General features: G+C 37.6%; 1 protein-coding gene across 1 annotated transcript; it reads left to right on the forward strand.

Moving 5' to 3' along the window:
- Window positions 1–8,525: 8,525 nt before the first annotated feature.
- Window positions 8,526–10,756, forward strand: LOC119554186. The gene is made up of 3 exons (XM_037864980.1): window positions 8,526–9,037; window positions 9,599–10,296; window positions 10,557–10,756. The coding sequence occupies exons 1-3, from the start codon at window positions 8,560–8,562 to the stop codon at window positions 10,629–10,631; spliced, it is 1,251 nt and encodes a 416-aa protein (XP_037720908.1). The 5' UTR covers window positions 8,526–8,559; the 3' UTR covers window positions 10,632–10,756.
- The last annotated feature ends 1,455 nt before the right edge of the window (window positions 10,757–12,211 follow it).

Consider the following 12,211-nt stretch of genomic DNA (forward strand, 5'->3'; position numbering starts at 1 on the left):
CAAAAGCCAAGTATTAAACGAGATTATTTGACTACCAGTGTTGAATCCATTGTGGTCATGGTTGGCTCAACTCCCAACAGCAAACACGGCAGGCACAATTTATGGCCCTTAGAACAGTTTTTCAGACACGACGACAGGCCAGAGGTCCAGAATCCGAGTCCCCGACGAACAGGAACTGGTTGCTGGATACTGGTACTGGTTACCGGCCTAGGGAAGTGCTACCGTCTTACACAGATACACACGCACACCGGGCCCGACTGTCAACCACACCTCACCCAACCCCAGATCAGCATCACCATTACCCCAACTGGCTGGCGTAACCCATAATTTTAACACCAATAATAAAAAGAGAAACAACAACAACGGCAACGGCGGCGAGGTGCAGGTGTGCATCAAGTCCAAGTCGCAGTAGCGAGCTCGGTCCGTGTATCTTGACATCTCTCGGATACTCCAATACTCGGATACAGATACAGATACACAGATACAGCTCGCACCACTCGCACTGGATCATAAATTTACGTTTCGAATTGTCTGAAACCGAAAAAACCAGTTCTCGCCCAAAGTTACAGATAGGTTTTTCCACCAGCCCCACGTTAGGTTGGATCCCTCGATGTATACATCCGCTGAAAAAGTGCATTAGAACCAATCTTTTTTATTTAATTGATAAATTTTGGTATCCTAGGGTAACTCGACTTTAATTGACCTAACAAAGGGAAGTTGGTTATTATCAAGTAGAAGGTGTAAGAACGGAAGATATCAATTGCAGATCAAGTATACAGAACCCTATACCCTATATGAAAATATCAAACACACGTTTACTATATTACATATTTTTAATAGGTCAATGCTTAGGTAATTATAAATAATATTTATTTAATTGCGAAGTAATTAAAGGAACAAACCTGATAACTAATGTCTGGTATTGTTCTTTTCGCGTTTCAATTTTTTTTATTTAAATATGGTTAGAGAAGTAATTGTAAACTAAATCAGGCGAGCCCACAAAAATTAAATTTGTGTAAACATGAAATTTAATCAGATTTTATTTATTATATCCTCAAATAAAAATGTTCACTCAAAGATCAATTTTTTCTAAAAAATAAACTTAGCCAAGGGTAATTGCCTTTCAAAAATATTTAAGTTTATTATTCTGAGCCTAAACCCATCATGATACTAGAAGAACGATTTTCTTCTCATATATCAATGTTTTTAAAAATGGTAACTGACCCTTTTTATTCCAACAACTTGTATTTTGTTTTTAACGTTGACCCAATTTTTCAAGGCGAAATCCCCAATCGCACAGCAACTGTAAAATTCTGACAGCTCGGTTAGCTGATTTAAAGTCTGCTGGCCGCAACCAATAAAAGTCCGTCGAACGTCATCCCCCAGTCAGACAGTCAGCAAGATTAATTATCGCATTAATTAACTGACCCGAAAAGCGAAAGTTTTACCAAAAAAATTACTCATATTCAGGAACAGGAGTACAGACATTCGGATGAAAGTGTTGACAATGTGGTATTCTTTATTCTACATTTTTAATAAGTGTCTAAAGTTATTTTAACCTTGGTTCGATTTGATGTTTAATTAATTGTAAAATTAATTAAAATGACATTGGTCAAAAGTTAAAGTGTTTTAAGGTGTAATAATATAGTGTACAATAGCACTAAAACCTCTAACCACAAAAAAAATTCGTATGGAAGGAACTGACTCACCTCCAAGCTATTTCAGTCAATTTCCACTGGACATTGCCGATCCGTTCCAGGACATCGTAAAAAATCGGGCAATGCCAAATACATCAGTTGACTTTATGGCTAGGAAATACCTCAAGGAATAGACGCTTATGCGTTTCGGTATGGAACTCACAATTAAAAGTTAATAGCAAAACGACACGGTTAATCAGCGAGAAAATTGCACTGGCCCACGACAGAAGCCGATTGGAATTGGCCGAATGTATTGTGGAACAATGCATGCCGGCCACAAATATTAATCATGTGAGCACTTAATTTGACACTTGGCCATAATGGAAAGCACTCGAACTGAAAAATAGACGGAGTCCGGCGGAGGGGTGAGCCGGAGAACCGTCACTAATCACCAACGGGAACAACTTTAAAGTGGCCTGTCTGTGACCGTGTCTTATTCTCCTCATCGGCAGAAAGGCAGCTCCAACTGCCACCTGCCTTACGCAATTAAGCGAAAGACAGCGCTGGACTCAGGCACTGCGAAAAAAAATTCATTACTAAACAGAAGACTTTCGAACTTCTTATACGTTCTTTCTTTCCGGCAATGTTCCTTCGCATCCACGCGAATTCTTTAGATTTCTATCATGAGTTTACGCCACCTGAACCTAAATCTGTTTCGGTTTTAATGGCACAGCATAGATATAAGCTCAAAAGATCTTTAGGCTTATATATGAATATCACGCCACCTGAAGAGTTTCAACGCGAATTCTTTAGATTTCTATAATGAGTTAACGTCACCTGAACCCAAATCTGTTTCGGTTAGAATGGCACAGCATAAATTATAGCTCATAAAATCTTTTACCAAGATTGTTTTAAAATCCAGCAATGTTCCTTCGACTCTACGCGAATTCTTAGGCTTATATGAATTTCACGCCATTTGAACCCAAACTTTTAAAGCGCTGCGAAATCTTTTACGGCTACAATGTGACAGCGAAATCCATGTTTGATTGAAAGTAATTTAAACTTAGTATATTTACTTTGTATCTTTAGTATATTTCGTTTATTAATACATTTTAATTAAATTCATAAAATATATATATCTTAAATATAAATTTTTGTGTGTGTAAAGACGCACTAGCACGACAAAAGGTTCACTCTGGGTTCCGTCCCCGCCGAACTTCTCCTCGGTAATTACTCAATGCCTCGAACTGGTTCTGCTGTTCTGCGTGTGTAAGTCAAGTAGCTCGGCTCAGCCAGATTACAGAAGACAAACGGACAAAAAAACTGAACAGAAACCGAAAAGAAACGATCAAAGCTTTTGCTAGGGCCACGGAAACCCTTCCAGTAATAACTTCAACTTAGGGAGGGGGCGGCCCGGGCTCGAGGTTTCCGATAAATATTTATGTGTCATTAGTTGGATGCCCGGGCAGTCATCAGGTGGATGCATTGAAATGCCTTTTCGTTGTTTTCACTGCAGTTGTTGGGGGTAATTTATTACGAAAAAAGGTGGAGAGGATAAGACTTGGGCTGATCTCAAGAAAGTTTCCCAGTTGGGAAGCATACATTAGGTTGAAAAACATGTAAAATGAAATGAAATACAGCATACTTTAACAGCATAATAAATATAAGCTAATGAAAAATTGTGAGCCTGAATGAGTGCTTCGTTTTCTAAACTCTTATTATTTAATGTGATGGCATAAGATAATCAAACGTACTATTAAAAGAAATTTCAGGATATAAATAACATCATCCGAATTTCTATATTTTTTTAAATAACTTGTCTTTGTTGGGTATAAATCTTTTAATGAGAGAAACTATGAGTTATGCATTTGAAAACCGAAAAAATTTCAAAAATTAATAATAATATTAATATATTTTAAATCAACTGAATTATGTGTTTCAATAGAAGATAAGAAGGAAAAATATAAATTAGTTAACCTTTTAAGACGCAAGTGATGTTTATTGCTACCACCTGCTGCGGTTAAAAGCCGAGACCAACGGATTGATGATCTGCGGGACATATGCCAAATCGAAAGCCAAATGGTGCGGAATTCGGAGCCTAATGCCGCTGGCAATGTCAATCCGAGGACCCTGCCTCAAGTGGGCATTGGTATTTATGTGGCACGGACCAAAAGAGCCAGAAACAGAAACAGAAACCAGGAGACGACGGCGTCTCATGTGTCAGAGGCCGAGGAAAGTGAAAAAGTGAGAGGATGACACATGCCTGTGGATTGCTAAGTACTCTTAGGGCAGATTAACTTAACTGTGCATAAAATGCCTCACACCCAAAACAAAAAAAAGAACAGGGAAAAGGGAAAACTGCAGGAATGTCTCGGCGAGACCGTGAAACAAAAGTAAAAACTGTCCAACTATGCTGGAGTGGCTGTCAGGGTAAATATTGCTGGAATGTGTAAAAAGTCATGCATAAAATTAGTTTCAACTTGGGTGACGATGCCCGCCGTTGCCGCCCCTTTTGCCTGCCCTGATTTATTTTCCACAAATGCATTTTTAACACTTGGGCAACACGTGCGTTCCAGGAATATTTAGACTCTCAAGTGCTTTGCCCTCCACGCCGGAGAATTCCCCTTCCAGCTGTTGGCGTTTGCAGTTTAAAACCCATAAAATGCATTGGAAAATTGACGAATATGACACGTTGAAGTGCGTTTATCTTTGTAACTTAATACGATAACGTTAAGAAAAAAAATCAAATAAGACTTGAAAATGTTAGCTCTTTTGTTAGATATCCTAAGAGCAACACAAATATACAATATTAATTTATCGGAAAAAGTTTTAATACAAAAAAATGCAATTAAAAATTCAAGAACTCTTTATTCTAGCATTCTATGAGTTCCCAATGAGTAAGCTCCATAATTGCTTACGAGTTCCGCATGATCGAGTTTCTTAATTAATAAGAAAGTACTACACGAAAATTCCCACGCAGGGTCCAACATTTGTATGAATAATCTAAATGTGTTTAAGGTACAAGTTCTTCAAGTTGCATCGCATAAATTTGATGATCGCTGAAGCTCGACCAATGTGCAATGGTGCAAAACGAAGGCAGAATCTCATTGGGAACCCAGACAAGAAAATCAAAGACATCATATTAAATCATATTTTCCCCGGAGACAACGCTCTGTGGTTAAACACACCCGAAATAAAAAAATACAAAGAGCAACCTGCGCCTGCGCACTCTTCCATGGCAAAAGTAAATTAATTTGTTCGACGTACTATTCTTTATTTATTTTTTGAGTCTTGGCAACCCTCCTAAGAAAACCCCGTCTTGTGCATTCGATTGTTAAATGAGAATAATGCCCACCAACTACAAGCGTTTTCACGCCATTCTGAGCACTTGTGGGGGAGTTGGGAACCCCGATTTTCAACGTCTTCAAGAAGGGGCCGCACCCAGGTGAGGTTTCGTAGTTTTGTTTATTTAAGAAAATGTGGAAAAATCAGCAAAGTGTGAGAATTAAATTGCTTAACGAATTGTACAAATATCATTTGGAGCTACTCTCATGTATCGATTTTTTAATTGGAGGGAGTCAAGACTTTTAATCTATAAGAACAATGCGTTGTTTCGGCTAGCTTCCGGCCATTAAAATGAAGGGTTTCGCCAGTACTTCGGAAGATGACTTGAAGTTTTTTAAATAATGTACTAAAACTCGGCTTAAAACTTAGTTTTGATCTCATCTAAACATTGTATTTGCTTTTATATATTGATATTTTTGACAGTCCTGTGTAATATTCATGTGATACAACTAAGAAATCATTTTGAGGCCATACTTTTTCACAAAGAATCTTTTATATGAACCTAAATATTGTACATACAAATCAAAGTTTCAGAAAAGATTGAAAAGGGTAAAAGATTTCGCGAACAATGTTTAGGTAAGCACGCATTTGATAGAGAGCCCTAAAATGCATTTACATTTATGCTTTGTTTTGGGCTCAATCCAACCATACGATTCAAGATGAGGGAAGTAATCCCTTCAAGCAGGCATACTTGACCCATTTACCAGACTTTCCCTTTTTCGGCGTTGTTGATCGCACAACCGCAGAATATGGCGATCTGTATGCTGGATGCTTAAGTGATTAACACCCGACATCCCCGAGGGATCATTAAGCAATACATAATCCAATTAGCACACAGCCGGTGAAAAAGAGACGGGACGAGAGACGATCCTCCACCTGTTGGCGAGGCAAACAAAAGGATTTAATATTTTCTTAAATCAACGAACCAGAAACATTTCGATGACGATGAACCTGCTAAGAACTTAAACAAACAAGTGATCACGATCTCCGAAAGGGACTGGGATGTCTGATATGGATCAACAACATTTACTTTTACTCTCAATTGTTGCGGCCCCTGGACCTTTTCTGATATCTGATCTGATCTCAACGGAGATAAAAGAAATGCCAATTCTACTTAGAAAATGACACGCAAATGGCAAAAAAAGAACTAAACTCGGGAGGGAGAAGGGTCCCGAGGATAATCCCCTGCCCGGGCCTCATCAATATGTCTGCAATTAAGTTGGGCACGAATTCGTTATTAGGGGTCAGGCAATTGATAGCGATGCTCGGCATTATTCAGCGCACAAATTGCGTGAGGCACAAAAGCAGATCCGAATGCGATCAGCCACGATCATTATATGTATAGTATGCCCCGGCCAGGATAACCTGTACAAATCGCTGCTTCTCTTTTCTGCAGCCTATGCAGATCGCATCGAGGGGATCGAAGGAGGAGCCCAGTTGAATTGATCTCCCTCACATAATGGTTGCATATGCATGAGTTGGGCTCTGCTTGCTTGCAGCTCACTGAGAAAAAAGTATGGATCTTTTGGCCTTAAGCAAGAAAGACCGTTTTGGTTTTTAAAGTATGTAAGTGCTTTTCTTGAAACAGCCATGTTGGGGTAAAAGACAAATAGCAAAAGGTTTTTAAAAACTATACACTTTGTTTACCCGTTACTCGTAGAGTTCAAAAGGTACATATATTAGATTCGTCAGAAAGTATGTAACAAGTAAAAAAAAAGCGTTCTTGATCCTATAAAGTATATATATTCCTGATCGCGATCATGTCCGTCCGTTTATATGAACGCTGAGATCTCGGAAACGGTAAATCCTAGAAAATTGAAAAAAGGCGTGCAGATCCTAGAGATCCTAAATATTTTGTTGAAAATGTCATACTAAAAATTTCTGCCGGTGCAGGCCTAGTCCCAATATCGCATAATTATAAAAGCGAAAATCGCTGATGTTGTATACAAATGTACAGAAATAAGGTCGTTGATAGGAAAGGGGAACAGGGCTTAACCCTATGCTGTCATTGTCATTGAACGGCTGACAGTTGCACGAATGTAATTGGCAGTAGGCGCGAAAGCAGAACGCATGAAAAATAGAGGCGTGTGAAAATTATCCACTCCTATCACTTCGACATCCCTCCACTTTAGCAGATCCAAAAAACGTGAGAATTTCCATTTAAATCTGGCGAGCAGGCCGTCGGAGGGTTATGGAACGGCAACATTTGTTAATGTAGAAGGGTCCAGTCTTTGGGGTGATCAATGCTGCGTAAAATTTGATTAGATCGAGTAGCGTTGTTAAACCTGCTCAATACGATCGATGAAAGGTCCAATTTGCACTTACAGTGTATACATACATATGTACATACATACATATATTGTATTGTATTCCGAAGAAACATTTCTGGGAAGTCCCATTTTCGCACCGGCGTAAACGATAGTATCGACAAGTTTGTGACATTCATTTCCCCTATTATTCACCCGATGAATTTATAACACAAACAAGGGAGAACGCTATAGTCGAGTACCTCGACTATCAGATACCCGTTACTCAGCTTAAGGGACCAAAGGGAAATGGAGATATGCAAGCAGCAAAGCAAGATTTAAATAAGCCACCTACCGGCGGTAGACAGATTTAAGCGTTTTATAGTTTCCGAGATATCCACGTTCATACTTACGATTTTTTGAAGTTTGTGGGCGGTTTGTGGGCGTGGCAAACTTTTTTTTGGGTCAATCGATAGGTATTGATGAGAACAATACATTTCAGTTAAAATTTTTATTCTAGCATCAAAACTGTAGGAGCCACAGTTTTGGGCGGTTTGTGGGCGTTAGAGTGGGCGTGACACTCTACTGAAACAAACTTGCGCTGCGCAGGATTCTCAGAAATCTGCATGCCTAATCCCAGTATTGTAGCACCTATAGTTTCCGAGATCTCAGCGTTCATACGGACAGACGGACAGACGGACATGGCTAGATCGACTTGGCTAGTGATCCTGATCAAGAATATGTATACTTTATGAGGTCGGAAACGCTTCCTTCTGCCTGTTACATACTTTCCGACGAATCTAGTATACCCTTTTACTCTACGAGTAACGGGTATAATAAGATATTTAAAGTTTTCATACGAATATGTATGTATACGATTTTGTAAGTTTTTAGTGTTATAAATGGGAAAGTCGAAGTTATTCTTGGCAGTTACGGGTGAATATAACACAGTATAATAATAATTCATAATTCTGAAATATTACAAAATTTGTACCACGCAGTTAAATACAATATAATTAAAAACAATAAACAATTTTTGTATATTAGTTTTGAGATGTGAGTTAGAAAAGTATGTACTTTGTATGTACATGGCTCGATCGATTTGGCTGCTTAAAGACTTAAATAGCCAGTAAAATAAGATGGCATTTTGCTGAAAATAGCTAAATTGCCAGCAATGAAATATATAAAACATACGGTATCGATAATTTTAGCTTTGCGTAAATATCGATATATATTTATATATATATCCATTCCAATATCACTGCTGATAAGTTCACTTGTGGCTGTCAAAGAGTATTGGTCGTTTCGAGATAAAGCTTACGTTGCAAATAATGGCTGCTTGTAATATTTTAAATTTGCCGGTGGAAGTGCTTGCCTTAATTTTTAAGGATCTGTTTGATATCAAGGATAAACTTAATTTGGCCGAAGCCCACCCAGTTCTGGGAAAGGCTTTTGCATTCCAAGCTGGGAACACTTACAAGAAAATAGATTTCGAGCAACGCCCAGCTATCGAGTGGTCAAAAATTTTGTCGTTCTGTGGATCCTCCGTTTCTAGAATCTCAAGCCGTTCGGTGGGACAAACAGTGGTTTTGACCAAACTGGCTTCGATGTTCTGTCCCAATCTGGAGGAGTTGTTCATTCCCGTCCGCAGCCATTTTTGGAATGATATTTCTCCACTTCTGTCGACCTTGCAAAATCTTAAATGGGTCGGATTCAGTAACGATTTTGATAGAGTAAATGTGGTCGACACTATGCTGAAGTTGCCCAAACTAAATAACTTGCAATTGGTTAAGTTCAACCGTCAAGATAGTAAGTCCTACACATATACATACATACATACATACATAAAATAAACAAAATTAACAAAGAAACGTGAACTTTTTTAAATTTTCTGTTAACGTTACTGAAAAACATGATTCACCAGAATCATTGATTCATTGATTTATAAATTTTAGTTGATAGAAATTCATAATACATATTTTATCTAAATTCTTCAGATCTAAAAAGTTCTGGGAAACGGTGTCCTTTCTTTTGAAGAGCATTTATATACACACAAAGAAAATGTTGTTGGTTTAAAAAAAAAAACAAAAAATTTACTGTTAAATTAAGAAACAATGAATATAGTTCTTGCTTTTTAAAATTTGACATTTCCAAAAATTGTTTTCATTTTAAGGATACTGCAACGGCAAATCAAAAGTATAGAAACTACATATGAATGTATGTATCTAAAACTCTGGGACTGGTTGTACTTTCATTTAATATGATTTTTTTTTTAACATAACCAAATATTTGTTTTTATTTAATTAAAGTTGAAACTCAGACTTCTTTACCTGACGGATTTTGAAAGATCATAAATATTATTTATTTCAGTGGAAAGACTTAAGGAGCTTGTAAACCTGGAGAACCTGTCCATATTCAATAACAAAAAGATGGATCCAGTTGATATTTATAAAGTTTGTTCATCCATGAAAAATATGGATTCGTTGGAGATACATTGCGGCGACATCCGAATTCCTAATTATCTTGACCAAGACCAGTTGTGGCCCAAGATAGAATTACTGAGAATCGGTTACGGTTTCTTCTACTCGCCATTGCCTTATTTGCCGACTCTGAAATACTTGACTATAGATAACACTGAATTCCGTATGAAACTCAACAAAATATTAAGGAAAACAGTAACCAAGTACGGTAAAACCTTGGAGTCTCTGCGTTTTTGTCCAGAAACCCTTCGATGTATCGACTTGAATGAGGCCGAAACCATATCTAAGTTGAAGGCCCTGAAGAGGCTTGAGTGTCAGTTGGAAACCGATTTATACATCGATCAGTTTATCACTCGGTTGCAGCAACTGGAGATCCTTAGCCTGCAAAACTCCTCCAACATCACCAATGCCGGCATTATCCTGTTGCTGAACCGATGCAAGAAGCTGCGTCTACTTGATATCTTTGGTTGCCGCCTGATCGACAGCACTTTTTTATCGGCGGCTGCCGCCCTTCTACGGAAGAATGGCGTTCAGCCACATAATCCCTTAGTAATCAAAGTCGGTTTTGAATTCGGAGCTGTGAGCGATGTAAGTTAAAATATCAAACTTAGAATACGATTCACCTACACAAATTCTGATTCACCATATTCAAAATTAAAATATTATATCTCGTTTGTTGTATACAAATTATTGAATAACTAAAATGTGTTAGAGAATTGCAAATATAATTTTGTGGTCCTGTTTATCCCAATCCTGATATAATATAATCTATAGTTATTATGCACTTTCTTATCATACATTAAAATTTAAATACAAAATTGAAAAAATTGCACTTTAATCATTTTCAGAACTTGATTGGCGATGTGCTGCGCATTGAAGGACACAACACATTTCAATTCTTCGATCTTTTGGCTTTGTTGTAAAATTTTTATAAAAATCCACAACATGAATTTACTATACATCAAAGAAGAATGTAGCGGAGATACATAAATGTAACCGGATAAACATAAATATATAAAATTGAAATATGGCGTTTATGTTTGATAATGAAGTTAAACAAATAAAAATATATAAAATAAAAGGGTGCTCTGTTTCATTTAAGATGATACTAAAAAGCTTTTACAGTTACTGAACCAAATCATAGAATGCATAATCCCATTTAAGATGATTTTTAAAAGTGATAACTTTAGCAGTTCCTGAAAAAACAAATTCAAAGCATAAAAATTGAAAATTGATAATATTGGTGGGTACTTTTTTTTTATGGTCTGTAGCCTAATAGATTTTGGATCCGTCGGGAAAGTAGCTGTTTTGGTAGCACTGCTCAAATTGAAAGAGCGATCAGAAAGAGAGGCAAGATAAGCCATGGCAGACACGCCAGACAAACTGGCGACGCCTTGAGAAATTTTCCTTCGTCTTCTGCGCACACAATAATAAAGAAAATAAATATAAAAAATACTGCCCGGCACACACTCTCGCGCTGAAAGGGCAGCCGAGGAACTACAACGAAATAAGACCATAAATGCATTTTAACAAAAGACAAGCCCCGAGAGCCAATGAACCTAAAGCAAAATGTAAAAATAAAAGAAAAGGAAAAATGAAAACCAACAGAGAAAATAAAGAACCAAAGCCCCAAACCAAAGGCCATAAATAAGCCGACATCGGCTTCGTTGCGCATGCGCCGCAGCATTTCGGGCTGCACTTCAACTTGAGGCTCTGTCCCCAGCTTCTTCTTACTCGGATCCCCTATCTCACTCCTCCCCATCTACCATCTGGTGAGCCATTTGAGAGGTAAAGAGCCAGATTCAGGAAAGTGCGGATTCAAAATAATACTCCACCCTAAATCCTGCTGAATAACACTTCAGTTCGTATGTTTTGAACCTATATAATGTTTTTAAATGTATTTGGATGTTTTGAATTTTTTGTAGCTAATCAAAACAGGTTTTGTTCTTGAGAATATGAAACAAAAATAAACATTAAATCTTTATCGTTTAATTAAAAAATATATATATATTTTGACAAAAGCTATGATTTAATAAACTAAATATAAACTTTCTATAGCCATACGGTTTTTAAGGTGCTTTCAAAGTACTAGTTAATTCTTGAACGAAATTAAACTGTCAAATTTTCCTTTTAAAAATGTACGAGTAGTGTATTGAGAAGTCGTGTTTTCTTGAGATAATTTTAAACCATCTTAACGCCTTGCTGGCCGACTTATGCCAATGGAATTTCTTCAGCTCGGACACACTTTTCTAGTGTAATTTTTCACTAATGATGACTAATTCACTTGTTGGCGGGCCCGAGTGATTCACGCATTTACCGGGAGGTGCGAAATCCAAACGCAGGTGGCCCCCAGGCAAAGAAACAAAAAACAGTTGCAGCTGTCGACGGAGGTCCGTGTAAACATTATTTTCCTGTCACTATTTGTTTAACCCTATTTTTATGGGCATCAGATGGAATGCGTTTGAACATTCTCTCATGGTGACTGATAAGCTCGACTTACGCC

The sequence above is a fragment of the Drosophila subpulchrella genome, chromosome 3L, assembly GCF_014743375.2.
Source record: "Drosophila subpulchrella strain 33 F10 #4 breed RU33 chromosome 3L, RU_Dsub_v1.1 Primary Assembly, whole genome shotgun sequence".
NCBI classification, from domain to species: Eukaryota; Metazoa; Arthropoda; class Insecta; order Diptera; family Drosophilidae; genus Drosophila; species Drosophila subpulchrella.